At 40.6% G+C, this 19603-nt stretch overlaps 2 protein-coding genes across 11 annotated transcripts; one reads left to right on the top strand and one right to left on the bottom strand.

Moving 5' to 3' along the window:
• Positions 1-5: 5 nt before the first annotated feature.
• On the bottom strand, positions 6-12292 carry LOC139808452 (neutral amino acid transporter 9). Of its 7 annotated transcripts, none has more exons than XM_071770460.1 (12): positions 12099-12292; positions 8518-8700; positions 8105-8270; positions 7489-7619; positions 2281-2438; positions 2039-2203; positions 1904-1960; positions 1755-1805; positions 1492-1668; positions 1157-1359; positions 970-1074; positions 6-866 (listed from the first exon to the last, which is right to left on the bottom strand). In XM_071770460.1, exons 1-12 carry the CDS (start codon positions 12131-12133, stop codon positions 456-458), a joined length of 1842 nt encoding a protein of 613 aa, XP_071626561.1. In that variant the 5' UTR covers positions 12134-12292; the 3' UTR covers positions 6-455. The 7 variants fall into 7 exon arrangements, with proteins under 7 accessions (XP_071626561.1, XP_071626566.1, XP_071626562.1 ...); XM_071770465.1 differs by having other exon boundaries at positions 8518-8662; positions 12099-12282; XM_071770461.1 differs by lacking the exon at positions 12099-12292 and adding an exon at positions 8837-9452.
• On the top strand, positions 4546-19394 carry Pgm1 (phosphoglucose mutase 1). Of its 4 annotated transcripts, none has more exons than XM_071770469.1 (8): positions 4546-4855; positions 12598-12878; positions 13318-13756; positions 13837-14039; positions 14111-14312; positions 14387-14579; positions 14676-14859; positions 14931-19394. In XM_071770469.1, the coding sequence occupies exons 2-8, from the start codon at positions 12627-12629 to the stop codon at positions 15153-15155; spliced, it is 1698 nt and encodes a 565-aa protein (XP_071626570.1). In that variant the 5' UTR covers positions 4546-4855; positions 12598-12626; the 3' UTR covers positions 15156-19394. The 4 variants fall into 4 exon arrangements, with proteins under 4 accessions (XP_071626570.1, XP_071626573.1, XP_071626571.1 ...); XM_071770472.1 differs by lacking the exon at positions 4546-4855 and adding an exon at positions 9379-9460; XM_071770470.1 differs by lacking the exon at positions 4546-4855 and adding an exon at positions 10626-10824.
• The last annotated feature ends 209 nt before the right edge of the window (positions 19395-19603 follow it).

Genomic DNA, 19603 nt, shown 5'->3' with positions numbered 1-19603 from the left:
AAATATAAAAATAATTGTACATTTAATACTACATGTGTTTATTGAAGTACATAAAGTAGAGTCGACATTGATGCGTCTTTATATATTCACAGTAAGAAAATAAATCTATCTCTCTTAGATTAATGTGTCGCGAGGAATTAAATAAATTATGTTATTTATTACGTTTTATAAAACAGCTGACTTAATACATAATTTCTATTGTGCTATCTTGAACTTTAATACATTTTTCAATTCAACTTATGAATTTCTGTTATAATCGACTGCTCAAATGCAATAAAAACTGTATTTTGTGCCCAACACTTCTTTACCTATTTAAATCTACCTATTTTTAGTACAATTTTCGAACACTACAGAATTTTCTTAAAGTTCATAGTGATATACACAATTGCATTCATAAATAATTAATATCAAATATAAATGTAGTCGCACAGTCTATAAGATTTAAAACAATGTGCTCAACGATCTATGATGAAGAACTGAGCCATGAGATTTAAAAATCCGATAACCGGTATTGCTAAGTGGAATAATACCGAACACACGCCTAGCTTTCCTTCTTTTTTCAAAATGGACAAATGCAGTAAACACGGGAAAGTGAAAACATAGATAAGTCCACTTAAAGCGCCGGTATACCTGACAATGGTCCCAATGTAGGGTACAAATGTCGCGAAGATGATACATATAGAAACCAATATGAGATTAATGAAGAGCACTAAGGCTCTATTAGACGCTCCTTTGTATATCCACGAAAGTAACTGGATACGTAGCATGTACGCGAGCAAAGGATAGACAGTCACCAATTGGAAAAGTAGCAGTATACGAGCACCTAGCGTGAGGCCATCCCATTTTTGAAAATTATTCAGTAGATTCTGAAATGAAACAAGATCCACAGTTTAGAAAATAGAGAAATTTTTATATCACGTTATATTAAATATTTTATCGTTTCCGCATAAAAATATTGTGCGTACTTACATCTTCTATGCACGATTTAGGCAGTGGGAAACACATGAAAAACGATACTCCAACGATGATATAAGTTAACGTGACGAGGAGATAGGCTATGGTTAAATCCCTCCCCTAAAAATAAAATCGTTTTTCTATTTAATCTCCACAAAAGGTACAAATGGAGTAAAAAAAAAATGCATTTAAAGGAACTAACATTCTTTTCTTGATCGCGATTATTATGCATTATGTTGACTACAATGTTGTGGATGAAGAACGACATTGCTAGCATTCCGGTAAGCGCCGGAAATGTGGGCCGTATTACCCAACTTATTGCCCATTCGGCTTGGTCCATGTTGACGCCCCACGATGCCGATTTTATCACAACGAAAACAACTAGATACATGACTGACACCGTTCCTGTAAGATATATTAAAAACTTATATCTCATAACGACAGATTTTTAATTAGAGTTGCATGATAAGATATTATTAAGAGAACATTCGAATGGTATATTAAATATAAAGGTGACTAACGTATATGTATACTCACCGAGAGAGTTAAATTTCGTGAAAAATGTCGTGCTGTTAAAATTTAAAAGGGGAAATATCAGTAGAGCCAGAAACACAGGCACCGTATTGTGCAAATCCCAGGCTGGTCCCAGCATATCAAACGTTTTCTCGCGAGTCAGAACGGTGCTATTGTCTCGGATCTCTTTCGGGCACAAAACTGTAATCCAAGCGATAAAACCAAACTGGAAACACGTTATTCTTGAGGAATAAGTTAAGATTTTGTATTTATATATGTATATGTACCTTCTTTATGCGAAATGTTCTCAGAGTATGTCGGCCAGCCAGCTATGTTACCTGGAAAATGAATAACCGTGTTCCAAGATGATTCCACAAGGATTTTGTTTGCGTTTGGAATAAGTTGAGATTTTGTACTTATTACATGTATTATGTACCTTCTTTATACGAAATGTTCGCAGATGCAGAATACGTCGACCAGCCAGCTGTGCTATCTGGAAAATGAATACCGTATTCCAAGATAATTCCGCAAGGATCTTTGTTCGCGTCTTGTTTGGAACAAGAATATTTACCATAAATAAAATTGACGCTATTGTACAGGAAGTTAGCCATCAATATCCAGTAAGCTATGGTTGCGCCCAACAGTACGGCAATACTAAAGATTCTAGCGATTTGTTCCGCCCATTTGCCGATGTATATTCGGCACAAGTCTAAGACTTCTACATTTGCTCCACCACCTATATGTAATTCATCGCAGTATTATTAATTACGTCGCACGTTGCGATAGAAATTTTGCGATGAAAGATTCTTTTACCGTGATAAGCGTGTGCAGCTACGAGACGGTAAGCGGTGTACAGGCACAAACCGCTCATCAGCAGGTTGAGGATGATTCCAGGAAAGAATCCGGCCATCGTAATTCCCCATGGCATCGTCAGTAACGACGATCCCAGTATTGTATTCCATATCGAAAATCTAAAATATAAGAATTAATTAAGTTTGTAATATTCTCGTAGAAAAAAAAATATGATAATCTTACAGGAGATTATGTATTTTTCGACAGATCGATTCTAATGTAATTTTTATTCAAAAATCAGACGTATAAAAGAAATTTAACGTGAAATTATATATACATAAAATTATATATATGTATATATGCATGATATACGTAATTCCACGTTGAATATCTATTTCATAATTCTGATTCTCGAATTTACGAAATATCAGAGAAGAAAAGCGGCGATCGAGGTCGTCGAGAAACTTCTAATCTATTTATAATAAATATGCGAGTCAGCTCGGATATCCTCTATATACAGCTTATCAGCAATTTCCTCTTGAATAATGTGTAACATTACGTTACGTTCGTGTACGCAAACATTTCTCCGATAATCGACACTTCGCACATCGCGTTCGGACTCGTAAAAAGATACCTCCCCCCCCCCCCCTATCTGTCTTCCGAAGAAAAGACACTCGGTTGCGCATCAGAATGCGCATTATCATCGTGTTTCTATCACCACGGTTATCTAATACGAATCCCATGGTCGTATCATAAGCAGTCGTATATACTACACGGCATGTGGATCAAGGGCAATTGCGTGTATCTTTATTCTATACTGCTGAACTTGATGCGTGGATGTCATTGTAAAGGCCACTTGGCGGAATCACGTGTAATTATGCGTACGTAATTAGTAATTATGCGCCTCTTTCGCGACCGCTAGATAAGCGCGCTTACTTTCGGCCATCGTAATTCCCCATGGCATCGTCAGTAACGACGATCCCAGTATTGTATTCCATATCAAAAATCTAAAATATAAGAATTAATTAAGTTTGTAATATTCTCGTAGAAAAACTATTTTCGGCGGTCAAGACGCGCACTTTCGAACGTGGGCCAAACATCCGATTTCACAAACTCTATATATCTGTCTCTCTTCTCGTTGTAATTTTTCTGTTTACCCGTCCGGAGCGAGCCGGACAGAGACCCAATTCTATCGTTCATCGAAAATATAGGCGCCGGCTCTCTCTCGTATGGAGATACAGAATATTAATTTTAGACCCGTCGGAAGTAACGATTAATGCTCGTTGCATTTTTATATCTCTAAGCTAAGTTTTGCCGCGTCATCTTTAAAGTTTCCGTTTTTCCTTCCGCTTATCTTTTTCAGAAAACAGGTCACATCTTATCGCAAACAAAGCAGAAAAAGTTAAGGAATAAACGAGAACAAAAATGTTCTATTTAAACGTTCTACATATATCATGCAATTCTATGCTATCATGCACGATCTACAACTTTATATCCGGTAAAATAAAGTAAACTCATTTGATTTCTATTTTATGATATTAATTTTGTTCTGTTTTATATAGACACAGATTTTAGACTTTACTTACATTAAATTAGCTCCGTTTTGCTTTATGGAGATGTAAAATAGAAATAGAAAGGAAAATGTAAAATATAAACCAGGAGTCATCCTCTAAGCCGCAAGGTATAAGGATTAAAATAAAATAAGCAAACGCTCATTGTATACATATATATTGCCCATATTTAGTCCTTTGACTTTCTTATATCGTTTTTATCAAGTATAATAAAATTTACGTTACAAAAATCATAGATCGCGCGTGATAGCGGACAAAAAGGTATTTAACATCTAAGGAAAATTTAATTTAATTCCATTCCCGATTCTAATTGCAAGCATATCGTCGACGCCAAAATCTGAAAATCCCTGATCCGTTGCGTCGCGATGGGCGCGTTCAGCAGACCAAGCCGCTCAGTAGCAGTCGAACGTGATTGGCTCTTACTTTTAGATCCAACCAATCAACGCAGAGTGTTGATAAGACGAACTCAACAGTTGTGTCTGCTGAACGCGGCCAAATAATCGAATATCGCGATGATCGCGATTGCTCCATTGCCCGCGAGGAGCGCAGCTCCGGTGCGCGCGCCCATCCGGCGGCATCGGTGGCGGCAGGCGGCGGCGGGCGGCGGGTTGCCGGCTAAGGGCATTCACCTTCTCGGGGCGGTCGTCTGTTGCCCGGGCAACAGACAGAGCGGTAACCCCTTCGGGCGTCCCGTCACCCGTCGCGCCGCGCTCCAGACGCTCCGGCGCGAGGCGCGGATTCTCGCGCACCTTCGTTCCCGCGTCTCGGAAACGAGCGGCCGCGTCCCCCGGCATCTCTAATCTCGGCCGCGAGGTTTAAGGACCGGGCGCGAAACGTGTAACGTGTCGGGAGCGGAGCGGACAGCCGCGCGGGCCGGGTCTCGCTCGTTTTCCTGACGCGGGAACGGGAGGCCGCGAGTTGTAGTCGCACCGCGAGGAAGAGGCTCTTCGTCGGCGTCTGAGGAGGACGCGATGCACGACGATCCCGTCCACGGGCAGGCCCGCGAGGTCGTCGCGGCTATGACGGTGAGTCTGTCAAAAACGTCATCTCCTTACGCTCGCGCTCCGTTAAAGGCGCGTCGTCGGCGTCGCCGAGCCACGCACGATGTCGGACGCACGATCACGTATTTAGGTTATATCAGTCACATGTAGACGACGGCGCGCCGTGTGCGTGTGTGTGCTGGTGTGTGCGCGAGCGGCCGCCCGCGCGCGCGCGCGCGAATTCGATTACGAAGCGCCGATTGACCCGCCGGTTTCGCGAGCGCGTCACGAGATCTGTTTACGTTAACTGATAATTGAGAGAAAACAGTTACGACATCGATCGTCTCCCTCTTATCTACGGCTATAAAAAGAAGCGACGCCAGTGCATTTCTCCGGTGATTTTCACCGCGGGAAAGAGAGGGAGGGGGGACACCCTTTTCGCGCCGCTTCTTTCCCACGGTCGACCGCGGGTCGACGACGCGAGAGAAAAACCTCGCGCGCGGATCGAGTCCACGTTTAATCGTTTCTTTCAGATCCCCCCCGCGTTATTTTCCAGCGCCGTCAATCAATTGTCGCGTTTTATATGCAACAATTATTCTCATGCCGTGTTTTATCTTTAAATAACGAACGCTCTTTTTGGTGCGCGACGCGCGAGATTACTTGGGCGCGATAGCGTCTCTGAAATATAGTTGTTGATACTTGATACACGATTTCTCGCCCCCTAACGCCGCGCGCGCTGCCGCCGCCGCCGCCGCCGTTGCGAGGGTATCGGTCGTGATGACGAGGAAGAATCAATTCAGAGATGCGCTGATGCAAGTTTCGGGCCGGTTGCCATCAGCCATCAGCGGGAGATAAACGAGACCGCGTGATACGCGTGCGAGAGCAGATAGAGAGAGAGAGAGAGATTCACCCCGTGCCCAGCCGCAGGACGCGACGAGACGCGAAAACATCGCCGCCGTTGAATAACATTTACATTACAATTATAAACAAGTATACTTTTCACCGGCGGCGTTGATAACGCTAAGCGCGTCGCCATCGATCTCCGCTTTTTTACTTCTCTACCCCTCGTCCTCGTCTCCTCCCCCCCGCCCTCCCCTTTGTCACCCCGTTCTCCCTTTGCGTGCACCGTGTGCGGCGTCCGCTGTAAAGTCAACCGCGACGCCGAGACGGGGGCGAGGAAGTGAAATCTCCCCCTCGAATCGGCGCGAGCAGTGCGAGCACCCCACGTGAAATCTTTTGTCTCTCCTATAAAGTTTCGTCGCGAAATGCAGAGAGATGAAATAAGCATTGAAACTTGCTACTGGAGAAATTATATCTCTGCATCGGATGTTATTTGTTGAACGTTGAATGTTCCATTGATTCGATAGATTAATCAGGAATTAGTAATATTAATTTCTGGGAAAGTTGTGTATTAAGGCTCCTGGGTAGTCACCGCGGCCATATTGGATTATTACTATCGAGGCGAGGAAAACACCCAATTTTGTTGTGCATGCCATTTTCAAATAAAAAGACATTTCAATAAAACATCACTATAGATCGTTTCAGAACACTTCCGAAATTGGCCGAAAACTACCCTTTTCTCTCGACGATAAACAAACAGCCATAAAACGAAGCCTAAACATACGGGAAAAACAGCCGTTTAACGACTATCGAAAGGAGGTGAAAACGTTCCTTCCGCATGCAAATCTTACTTTTCGGCCAATTTTACGACTTTCACGAATATGTTAAACGTTAGAGCACAAGCACAGAGCGAATAATAAAGAAATAGCATGCACAACAAAATAGGTTGTCAACATGTCACAAAGGACAGAATTCTCCATTGGAGAGAGTTCTGATTTCTGCCGCGACGGTACGTCGCCACCGTCAACGCAGAGTTCTCGGCTCAGGGACCAGGAGCCTTAATAATAATACAACTTTCGCAGAAATTAATTTCAATATTAGGAATGTTAAATGTTTTACATACACTGTTAAATGTTGAATTCGTAGTAAGTTATACTTATTTTTTCAGTCGTTTTTAATAATTCCTATAGATCGCCACTGCTCCTCAATATGCCGTTAATTTAACTAAACCAATAGAGTGCTGAAATAATACTGTTTTGTGTTAAAATAATAAATTTCGACACACACATGACAGTTAAAAATAACGAAACATTATTTAATTCAAGGTGTTGATTTAAATTTCATTTAATATTTAACAGTGTATCGTAATTTGAAGGTGTATGTTAACTAACGGATCAACGAAAGAATGCGCCGATGATTCAAAGCTTGATTACGATTTCTGTAACCTCCATTCTGTTATTATTATTATTGTCGTTGCGCAGGTATAAGGTAAAAAGAACTGCGCAACGACAATACATAACGATAACAAAACTGTCGTTAAGAGTTGTAGAATCAGGTGTTTTAATCTCTGAGGAAGGGGAGAGGGCAGACACAAACGATAGATAAATTCTATGATTTCTTCCGTAATCTGTTGAATCTGTGCACTGTTGAATGCGCTATCTCCGCTCGGCTTGCGGAAGGGTATTTAGGGCAAGAGTATCGATCGGTGACTCATTGATTTTAAGGGGCCGTCCATTAAGAGCGCACTGTGCCCATGTGAGCGAAAAATTCGAAAAATTTTCCCCGTTGTTTCACCACATAACATTACTTAGTTAGCTATCTTATCAGAAGACACTCACATGGTTACCAGCGAATTCTGCTTCGGTTCGAGATCCTTGCAGGCGGCTTGCACGATATCGGGTTGAAACTGCAGGGATCCAGGATTAAAATCTATCTCGTGCGCTTTCTTCGCGTTGGAATTTTCGTTCGTCTGATAAAAAAATAAAATGAATAAAGTGATGCATAAAATTGAAGAGATCGGATTTACATTAGCATTAGCGCATTTACCGGTCATCGAGACGAATGTACACTAATATTCTTATTGCATTTTGTTACGTTCGAATTTATTACCGTGACGAATTTTTGGAAGATTTTAGATTTTAGCAGTTCTGATATCAAACTATTTTTTTTTCCATTAAAACTGATCCAACATCGTTATTTCTAACATCGATGTAGAAGTCGAGCTTTAAATAAACGGATCTTATATAATTTTCGTGAAGAAATAAAGAAGAAAGGAAAAATTGAACTTTATACTTATTATAAAAACAAATGTGCAATGCTAAATTGAGTAAAAAACTGTTGCGTGAAATTTTGCTAAACTTTGAACGCATTTTCCTCGAAAAGCTGATTTTTATAGCAGATTTCTTTGAAGAAAAGAAACACACGCATACACATACATACAATTGTTATTCTTACCAAGTCAACGTTGTGCGACTCGTAATTTCTTTCGTAGTCGAGATTCACTATGCAAAGTGGACTCGCCATTGTGGAAACGAATAATTCACTATCCCGCGTCGAAGAGAATGGCCTCTTCGGTAGGGCTAGAATCGTGTTGTAACTGGCGGTGTCTACGCTCCCGTATCTAGATAGAAAATAGGAGATATGTAAGATATGTAAGAAAAACCCACGTAGAATGACGTAGATAACATAGATCTCTCTATAAGTAATATATATATATATACGATTGGTATATGTCACTATCATATCTATAATTACGTACGTTATGAATTACGTTATTAATTAATTATATATATACCAATTATATGAAATAAATTATATGAAATATATAATATGATACATCTCGCAGATGCGTCTCATCGACATCTTACATGAAAGAGCAGCCGGCTGGGCTCGGATCTAAGTCGCTCGTTTCCGAATCGCCGAATATCGCCGGTTCCGGGCTCGTGCGGGATTCCGACGAGAGTAACGGCGTGCTCTCGGAACCGCTGTCCCGTGTCAGCGAGGAGTCGCTGCCTGGGTAAATACGCGACTTATACATAATGTCTCTGAAACTGACAAAAAAAAAAGATATCGCTGTAATGAAAGAAAGTCTGTTCTTCCGTTCAAGACCCTGGCCTCCTCGAACGCGGTGGCTTTTCGGAGCAGCGAATCGAGATCGGAGACACACGGAAGGATAAGGATACTTACGAGTACTTGCTTTAGGAAGCACGAAGTGTGAACGACGAGCGTTCTACGTCGCATTAAGCTATATAATCATGCTCAATGAGATCTCCTCTCCCGTCATCGCCTATTTTTTTTCTTTCCCTTCCTTCTTTTTTTCTTTTTTTTTTTACGTGAAGCTATGAAATACGTCAAACACGCCGAACGCGTATCACCCCACGAGGTGCGAGCGGCAGATAGCGGATTCAATAACTGCTCCCAGCGACACGTACCGCGGTCTTATCGGGATGATAAAAGTATCTTCTTTCGGACCTCCGGTCCAAATTAACCGATTGACCGGCGGGATCGCGCGAAAAGTTATCGAGTTTAAGCGGTAACGATAATTCGGTATCAGCGCGACATTCGTCGTCGCGCGTGAAACTGAAAGAATGTCCAACTCACTATCTTCTTCTCTGCTACTTCTTCTGCTTCTTTTTCTTTCCCCTCTAACGCGACCGAACGGACCTGGTCCGGCCTCGTGACGTATTTTGACGTATATACGAGTTACGCGACCGGCGATCGGGGGATCGGGTGGGACCACTTCGCTCCCGCGGGACCACCGCGGCTATACCGATCGTGCGCCCTCGTCTGGAAAACTGGGTTTTGGAGTAGGTACGTCCCCGTTTTATAAACTCGCGGACTTTGTATTGGCGGTAGTGTATCCTTGACTTGAACACGCCTCCCTCCAGCCAGCGTGTTTTTCAACGATCACGATCGTGCCGCGCGCGTCCGTCGGACGAGCGCGGCTAAAAACCGCTGGCCGACCCGATCGGTCGCGACGATCGCGTGACTTCGCGGAGATTCCGCTCTTTCTTCCGCCCTTCTCTCGACACCGATACCCTCGCGGCCTCCCCCAGGACATCCGCGGTTTCCGCGAGAGAGAGAGAGAGACTCTCTCTCTCCATCTCGCCATCTTCCAATACCCGACGAAGTCGGACCTCAGCTTATTGTTAGATCCTCTCGGGGGCGAAAATGGCACGTTTGCCACGATGGTGCGTTTATTTTTCTTCTATTTGCGTTACAAAAGTTACAAATATAGAATTGCAGCAATCTAGGAAGAAACCAGTCTATCATCAAGATAATCCGAGAATTTATCGACGCGAGTCGGCCCGAGTGTTTACGAGCGTAATTGTGCTCGTTTCGTTGATCACGCATTCTCCTGTCACGCTTCTCTCAGTGATGATGCGAAATAGTCCCATGAATGACCTCTCTCATCCATTTCAATTTCCGTCAATCGTAATCGCGTTTTTCCCGCGTGGCGGGAAACCCCAAAGTCTCGGGAGGGAAAAGCGAAGCTTTCAGAAAGAGATTTTTATTATGAAAAGTTAATAATATCCTCCCGCGAAATACAGGCTTCCCTTTCGCAGCAGTTGAACGCTGAATCTTCCTTTTATTACTTTACTACCACGTCAGACGTCGAACTCGCGCGACCCTATATATCCACTTATTATCTCTTAGCGACGCGTATGTAAGACGCCCGCTCGGTACATCTGCTATCTCAATTCAAAGTAATGTAAAGTATAATATGCTGACGTCAAACAGGCGAGTTAAATTTCTGATTTTTTTCCCCCACTGTGATCACTTCCATCGACTTCTTAAACGGCTTGATTTCAGCTCGGATACGGCGAACTGTCACGCGAATTGTTCAGCGCGAGTCGTCTGCGCGGTCTCGTCTTCCGCTTTGTCGAACGCGACGAGAGAGTAAATACCATGGTATTTTCGCGCGGTATATTTGCGGACGAAAAATTGTCACGCGCCCATCCCTATCTTATTCCCGTTTAGCTTCCGCGTTGTCAATCCACGCGTCATTTATCTATGAAACTGTTATCTGCATCATTACGCATAGGCGATATGCGAACGTTCGTCGCCGTCGTTCTGCCTATTCAGCCATTCGCGAGATCTATCTGCTGTTTGTGCAAATTCGGGTTTAAGAAGCTTGGTGCGCGACTCGAAAACTGGAGTAAATATCGTATACAGTACATTAATTTCATATTGTACGAGCATGATTCTCTTTTCAAGAATAGCTCTATCAATTAACACATAGATAGTATTTATTAATATAAAGATAATTTAATCAGTCGAAAAAGGATTTCATTTTTCATTTAAAATCGAATAAATAAAAATCTTTGTTTTTTTTCTTATTATGGAAAAAACAGTCTTTTTTTCCAAAAATAGCATCTTTAAAAGTGTAAGATTCATATCAGTCCTATATTTCACTTATTGTTTATTCACATGTCGCCTGAAACAAGATATTCTCCTTATTTACCGGTTATCGCGATAAATAATACCATCACGTGTGCCTCAATCGAATTGATAAAGACTCCCGTCACGAATTGTAGGGAGGTTCAAATTCTATCTGGGGGATATTTTTCACAATAAATTCTTCACGATGATTTAAATAGGATGCTTATTAGCATCAAAAGTTAAATCGATTTAAATATGAGAATTTACTGTTCAGACAAAAATCTGTATTTTAAAACTGACAAGTAATCGGCGCGCAGTTTATTGAATTAAAACAAGTACAAAATTCACACAAATATTATTATTATAGTTATCATGGCCAGCCCGACCGAAAAGGACATCTCTAATTAATTGTGAAACTCATATTGGTCCTGTTTCGCTTATTATTGTTTAAAAGAAAAGTTTTTACTTAGCCAAGAATTTTATATTTTCTATCTTTTTTATACATTTGCAATATAGAGATTACTATCGAAAGAATTATGATTCTCTCCGAAGAAATCTGACTTGATGAAATATTTATCTTTTGAGGAAGACACAATTTAGGGCCAATTCCTTTTAGTGACACAAGTCGACACAAACATCGTTCTATCCTTCTTGGCATTCAATGAATAGACAGAATGATACTTGTGTCGACTTGTGTCACTAAAAGGAATTGGCCTTTAATGCATGTTTAGCGACGGTTAAATTACTTCAACACATTATCCCAATCGTTTGAGAATAGGTTTTTATGCACAATATTTCTGTAACAGTTTATTTACTAATTTCACATAATACTTTCTGGCTCAATTCATGAAAAGAAAATACCAAATGGCTTTCTTAAAAAAAACTCGACTGTTATTTTAATTTACAAAATAACAATCGGTCTTAGAAAGTAAACAACAAATAGAACTTGTAGGTGTTAAACTCAAGAATCCAAAAATTGGTCGCAAAACCGGGTCCACTCGTTAGAGGAGGTATTAGAAGAGATATATCCGGTGTCGATTAAAATAAATTACTTAAAAATAAATACCTTAGCAATATCCGGACGGTCGTAGGGCTATCCATGGTTATCGATGTACAGTTAATTATCAAAATAATTATCAGTAATCGACCCTTGGCGGTCGTTTTCCTCCTTTTCTGCCGAGGTATCCGACCGGCTTAGGTGTCAACGACAGGCACCACAGGCACGACCACGGTCTTACATACAAGACCGTGGGCACGACACAGCTCCGTTGGCCCCATGTGATTTTGATCGTGCACGTGCGCGCGAGGCTGCCCGCGCCGTCGCGACAGCTGGCGCGCGCGATCTCCCAAGATGGCGGCGACCGGGCGCCCGTGCCCTTGCGTGTCATTGACAGGCGGAGTTCGGCCCGCCGCCGGCAGTTATCGGGCGGCCGTCGCGAGTGTACTGTACGCTCCACGCTCCTCGTTCGGTTTATTCCCTCACCGGTCGCGGCCAACGGATTAACCTCAACCAGCGTTCGGCGCCTTGTCTTATCGTTTTTTTATCTCCTTTCTGTCGGTTGCAGCGCGCCCGTGGAATCACCACCGTGCGAGCATGACCGCGACGTCGGTGACGAGCCTGACGGTGAGCACCCGGGTGTACGAGGGCCAGAAGCCGGGCACCTCGGGCCTGCGGAAGGCCGTCAAGGTCTTCCAGCAGGAGCACTACACGGAGAACTTCGTGCAGGCGATACTGCACGCCCTGGGCGATCAGCTGACCGGCTGCACCCTCGTCGTCGGCGGCGACGGACGGTTTTACGGGAGGGAGGCGGTGGCGAAGATCATCCGGATCGCCGCGGCAAACGGGGTGAGGCTGATTGATCCACCATACAGATTGACGTAGACGAAGAACCGTTGCACTGTGAGACTGAGAAATAATTGTTTAACGGGAGCAATTAGAGTTTAATAGTTTTATACTTGAGATTTTATGTCAGAAAGTTGACTGATCTATGATTCTTTACACATGGTGTATTATTCATTTGATAGAATCGACGTTTTTACTCAGAAAAGTAATGCAATTGGGTAATTCTTTTGTAAGAGATTATCTACAGACAACTGTGTGAGAGAGCAGAAACAATGACTTTTGCTTTGTCAGTAAATAATTAACGCAGATAGCTTTTAATTGACCCAACTGACCACATTTATTAAATTAATATCACATGACATATAATTGATTAAAAGCTACTGTAAGAAAGATTATGATATGCAGAGATTAAGAAGATATGTTACAAATTTTTCTTTTTTAGGTAGGGAAGTTAATAGTTGGTCAAAATGGCATTCTCTCGACGCCAGCAGTGTCGACTATAATACGAAAGTATAAAACGCAAGGTGGGATTGTCTTAACTGCGTCGCACAATCCTGGTGGTCCCGATGCCGACTTTGGCATTAAATTTAATTGCGACAACGGCGGCCCTGCTCCGGATAACGTGACGAACAAAATCTACGAGCTCACCAAAACGCTCCAATCTTACAAAATTATTCCTGACATTGGGGTAGATATTGATAAAGTACAGAGTACCTCTGTTGAAGTCGATGGCAGACCATTTATCGTCGATATAATTGATTCTGTGAACGATTATGTGGAGCTTATGAAGGAGATTTTTGATTTTGCGAGTATTAGAAAATTGTTGCAAGGCAATGCGGATAAGCCAGCGTTTAAGGTTCTCATAAACTCAATGAATGGAGGTTAGGCATTATATAATTTGTATTTGGCATCTTTTATTACCCAGACACATATCGTAATAGGAGCTCTCAATAATTTTCAGTTACGGGGCCGTACGTGAAGCGAATATTTAGCACCGAATTAGGCGTCGATGACACATGCTTAGTGAATATAAAGCCGTTAGAAGATTTCGGTGGTTTACACCCCGATCCAAATTTAACTTATGCCAAAGATTTAGTGAATGCTATGAAGGAAGGACCGTACGACTTTGGTGCAGCTTTCGATGGGGACGGAGACAGAAATATGGTGAGTAAAATCCATCGAAAATTGGTCCAGATAGGAAATTGTTTCGTTAAATTGTGCTTGCACACTTACAGATCTTGGGCAAGAAAGCCTTTTTCGTCACTCCTTCCGATTCCTTAGCGGTATTAGCTGCTAATCTAAAATTAATTCCGTATTTCCAAAAGACTGGCGTTAAAGGATATGCTAGATCAATGCCAACGGCTGCAGCTGTTGATAGAGTCGCCGCTAAAGACGGGGTAAAATTCTTCGAGGTTCCTACTGGATGGAAATACTTTGGTAATGCAGAATTTTTACTTTTATTGTATTAAAAGTTATTATTTTTTACAATGCTTGTTTAATATAACTTATAGGAAACCTTATGGATGTTGGAGATCTGTCGATATGCGGAGAGGAAAGTTTCGGCACCGGTTCCGATCATATCCGCGAAAAAGATGGAATCTGGGCATGCCTGGCGTGGCTCAATGTAATTGCGGGACGAGGAAAATCCGTGGAGGATATTTTATTGGATCACTGGAAAGTTTATGGAAGAAATTTCTTTACTAGGTGCACATACATACTCGTCTGTTATTTTCGAATACATATTTAAATGTGTTTTGATTCAACGCTTCTAAATTTGTGGATGTATTGTTGATCATATAGGTACGATTATGAAAATTGCGATTCCGCGAGCGCGGATAAAATGATGCAGAGTATCGAAGCCCTGATTCAGAAGCCAGATTTTATCGGCAGAAAGCTGCAGCGCGAAGGTAAAGAGTATGTTGTTAAGCAGGCGGACAATTACTCCTATACGGATCCTGTCGATGGTAGCAAAGCTACGAAACAGGTACGCTCTACGATCGTATTAATATTAGTAATCTCGTATCTTCAAGCTAGTTACAATATTTTGTGCATTAGGGATTACGGATATTGTTTGCGGATGGCTCCCGGATAATATTCCGCTTATCCGGAACGGGAAGTTCTGGTGCCACTATCCGTATGTATATCGATAGTTACGAGAATGATCCGGCTATTTTCGTGAAAGACGCACAACTGGTCTTAAAACCATTAATTAATATCGCGTTAGAATTAACCGAACTTCGTCAGCATACTGGTCGCGACGCGCCTACTGTGATTACATAAGAGTTCGCTCGTTACGTACTCGCGCTCTTTCGTCGCGGGACTTATCTCTCATTCAACTTTATCTCTCATTTATCCAAAGAGGTTTATAAGGCAAAGGTCTGGTTGAGGATATAAATTCATTTGGATTCTAGAGGTTCGTCCAATTTCATTATCAAAATCACGAAGCAATAGCATAATAATTGTTACTGGCGCCAATGAAGAAATTTTCCATTTTTATAAAGCGTTACCGTTTTACAATTCCATCCAGATATACATACTGTGCGTATTGGACGAGAACTATTCAATATGCATATCCAAGTAGCAATTGTGAGAAAAAAAATTTTTAGGATCTATTAGGATCTCTACTAGATATTTAACGTAGATGTTATTGCTTGTATTCTCTTTACATCTCTCCATTTCAAGTCAATCGTAAGAGGATACAATTTAAACTTATTTAAATCTTCAATTTTTGAGTGTGTGAAGAATATTGGTATTGTAAGAGGTGATTTTTTGTCATAATCTCTGATTATTCAGTAGAAATTTTATTGATAATTTATCTATATTGCTCATATATTTATATGAGTTTTAATAGGCATTATAAAACTATGCTTATTGTGCGTATTACAATATGGATATATCTGGTACATGTAGACATTCTACTTGTGCTGTAAAAATCTTCTTTGGGAAAATGTTTCGTGACATAACATTATGTTATAATGATATTGTTGATATGCAATAATCGTTACTACAGCATTATAATAAAAGAGAAATGCAGTTTATTGTATCGAATACGCCCTGGGTTTCGTAAAGCGCATATGCGCGCATTGTCTATAGTAAACGTTACTTATGCTATAGATAAACGCGCGCATATACGCTTTACGAAACCCAAGGACAGAATACGTAGATATATTCCAGGAGAAACTGAGCACAAAAAATGTCTTGTACTTATCTATCATTAAAAATCACGTTGTCTATACGTTGCTCCGATGATATGCGTCTTTTTACCAATACCAGCTGACACTAAAGTTGATAAGAAGCTTTCATTATTATCGTATTTATTTCGCAACGATAAAATTGCAATGATATGTAATGAATGTCACCACGTGCATTCCGGTATGTAAAAATATAATTTGTAAAAATCACGACTTTGAATGGAAAAAAAATGGGTACATTGTCAATCTTCCAAAGCTTATGTCTATCCGCGATTCACATTTGATATTCGTTCTCTAAATTTTCATTCATTTTCATCCATGAATTTTTACAGACTTTTACAGTGAAAATACTATCTAATGCTTGATTTGACGCTCTAGAGAAATTAATTTAATTAATACAATTAAATGTTTAACCCGATCAGATTGATAACACTGTGGGGAGAGGGAGAATTATTTAGTTACTCGTAGATAATTTTATTAACCGCAATATGTCAAGGGCATAAGAGGACTGGAACTCAATATCAGATAGCATAATATTGGAGGATTAACAAAAGCGTAAATTCGATATTGTCTTGAAGGACCAGTTTTTCCAACGTTCATCAAAATGACCTTATTACTCTGTCTGCATTTATAGCCCAATGCTACTACGATCCAGGCAGAGACATAAGAGATTTATTTGCCAAAGAAATTACTAGATTTTTTTATCCGAGGATGGAATGACTGGTCCTGTGAAATAAATGTAGCGTAATGGATAATGATAAGCGGCTTTAATTTATCCTGGTTTATGAGATAAACATTTTATTAATAAATTAAGTCATCTTAAAGAAAACGTCACTGCTGGGTGGTGACGCTATTTTCAAATTCTAATAATATATTTCGGAATTTCCTTTTCAGTGTCAGATTTATTGTATGAAAATTACATTTGAGCCTAACGCTGTAGATTTATTTACATCGATAAATTTATATTTCAATTGGAGTGGGGAAAGTATAAGTCTTTTTGCACTTCGTCTTGTACAGTAGCATATGTAAAACTGCCTATGTAAAATTTATACTATTTATTGCAACACGAGCATAATACGAAGAGGATATTAAAATTAAAAAAGAGAAAGTACATTGAAGTTTTTGTAGATAGTAGTGTACACACAACTGTAAGAATCTTTCTTTTCCATCAAAGCAGTCATCCATTTGTCTTTCTGAAATTCTCATACGTTTATTAATACCACACCTAAGCTGGTCATTTTCATTGTGATTCACAATTCTCTTCGCTGCTGCGAATCGCATTTAAATGCGAATACAGTTTACTCCAAATCGCATTTTACTTATTCCCGTTACGTCATTCCGTAATCATGCTCGATTTTTCTAAAAAAATATATATACTTTGTTAAACACTTTGCCTTCTCTAAACAGCTCAGTTCTGATATTCGAATATCGAAAGAAGCATGGATGCTTAAATTTGGTGAACTCACCAAAACCTGAGAAATAGCCAGCAAGACCTTGTCACCGTTTCTCAGAATTTGGGCAGACCCCAGATATAGCGATGTAGGTTTGCAAATTCGAGTTTAGCGCGATACTCAGCGTCTTACAGAGTCGTCAAATAAGTAGTATGTATCTTTGTGAAATACATACAGTTGTGATGCAACTGTTACGGGGGAAAAATTCATATATCTGCATTTTGTTGCACGATATGTTTCGTTTCAAGGTTGTACGGACAACGTAATTCACTGAGTATCTCGTTAAGATTAATCGATAGAATAGAATACGTTAACGAACTTGTACAAAGAACAGTAGGACGATCAGAAAAGAAAGAATTGAATTTTTCTTTCGACGAGGGAACAAAGTCGCGAATAGCCAGTCGGTGCGAAATTCTGTATGTAACAGTATATCTCCACGTAAGAAGAATTGAACAATAGATAGTAATACGAGTATCACATGTTCGATAGGTATGAGAGGCACATTATTGTATCTCGCGAGTAATGGATTGCGAGTTAATGGATGTCTCGACTATTGATAATTAACAGCCGCGCAAATGTATTGTATTACTTGTTTCCCTTTCGTTTTTTCTTTTCGCTTCGTCTTTGCTTCTTTCTTTTGTACGATATTTCACTGCGAGCCTTCTATACATCGGAAATATCACGTAAGCGCGTTTTGTACTGCAAAAGATAAAAAAACGTGCGATCACGACTCACGTTTCATTTCGAACAAATTGAATAAAAATTTCACGAGGCCGGTTTGGCGGATACGCCGCGAAGATAGATAAGAATTCGGAGCAAAAGCAAACGTAAACGTTTTTCCGTTTTTCTTTTCCTTCCGTGAATAAATGCAGCGTGTTATACGGAGAGATTTCGCAAGGCAATTATGTAAATAGTTGACGGTGGAGGAGGAGAAGGAGAGGGAGGGAGGAGATACTTAGGGACCTGAGCCGACACACGCCCCCGTTTGATCTGTCGATTACGTTCTAGAAAAGTGCGAGGGAGAAAGAAAAAGGGAAGAAAGAGGAAAAAAAATAGCGGGGATGCTCCGAGTGTGCTCTCTATAACGTAATAAACGATTACTTAACGCGGCGGCGATGTCAAAGAGACCAGCACAGAGACTGCCGATTACTATAAAGATATTAACATGTAACATTTGTATCATAATCATAATAAATACTAATTATCATTATAAGTATATGAATGAGTGGCTGCTCGGAATGCACGTGGTATGATTCATCGATGCTCCATCGTTTTTTTTTCGTCGTTCGACGACACCGCGTCTCCTAAATGCTGATTCTGAAGTGTTCCTGATACCGCCATATCAATTCTGAGACATGTGTTCCGTTTATCAATTAATCGAATCTTATCTCTAGTGTCAGCGAATTGTGTAAAAATGCATATTATTGTTGCTCCTTTTTGCCGACTAGCGCTAGATGTGACCATCTTGATTTTCAATTTTACATATATCTTAAACGCGGTATCTTCGTATTATAAGCAAAGACTGAACACCGAAATGCGAAGACTAAATAGTAAAACTACATTATAAATCCGATTAGTTCGATCGGTTTTTTATCTCAGTTATTACAACTTGGCGTGAGACACTCCCGTGTCTCTTGATACTGTTGTATAGCCGGTAGTTTTTAAACAGTTTGTAAAATTCCTGGTTATAAATAAAAATCGTGAGTCGGATGTGTCGCATCTGCGTTAAACCGAAGTAGCGAAGACCCTTCGCGTTTACGACTACGCGAACGCGTTCTTCGAGCGTTTACGTTTAAGCGATTATTATGTTCAAGAAACTCGTACAAAGTGGTGACGACTAATCCGACTTTTAATAAACTTTATCTCATTACAACGAATCTATGCGTACTTTATTATTTCAAGGTAAAGCATGTGTGTATCCGTATCCTTTTGTAAAAATCCTGATAACGATAAGAAAACAACCTCTTAATCTTTGACACAACGATTACGAAAAAAGAAAACCTTCCTTTTTACGAACAAAGACGATGCTGTAAGCGGTTTAAGCTCATGTTGAAACCAATATTCCTTGAGATACGTCTATATACAA

This window comes from Temnothorax longispinosus, chromosome 2 (genome assembly GCF_030848805.1).
Source record: "Temnothorax longispinosus isolate EJ_2023e chromosome 2, Tlon_JGU_v1, whole genome shotgun sequence".
NCBI classification, from domain to species: Eukaryota; Metazoa; Arthropoda; class Insecta; order Hymenoptera; family Formicidae; genus Temnothorax; species Temnothorax longispinosus.
Note: the sequence above shows the minus strand (reverse complement) of the source record. Positions and strands in the feature narration are given on the sequence as shown.

Coding starts and splice junctions, on each gene's coding strand:
- LOC139808452 (XM_071770460.1), bottom strand. CDS start 12,133: ATGGATAGCCCTACGACCGTCCGGATATTGCTAAG. Junction 1,669..1,754: donor GAACATTTCGCATAAAGAAG/GTACATATACAT, acceptor CTTGGATTACAG/TTTTGTGCCCGAAAGAGATC. Junction 867..969: donor CTAAATCGTGCATAGAAGAT/GTAAGTACGCAC, acceptor GTTTCATTTCAG/AATCTACTGAATAATTTTCA.
- Pgm1 (XM_071770469.1), top strand. CDS start 12,627: ATGACCGCGACGTCGGTGACGAGCCTGACGGTGAGCACCCGGGTGTAC. Junction 12,879..13,317: donor GGATCGCCGCGGCAAACGGG/GTGAGGCTGATT, acceptor TTTCTTTTTTAG/GTAGGGAAGTTAATAGTTGG. Junction 14,580..14,675: donor GGAAGAAATTTCTTTACTAG/GTGCACATACAT, acceptor TTGATCATATAG/GTACGATTATGAAAATTGCG.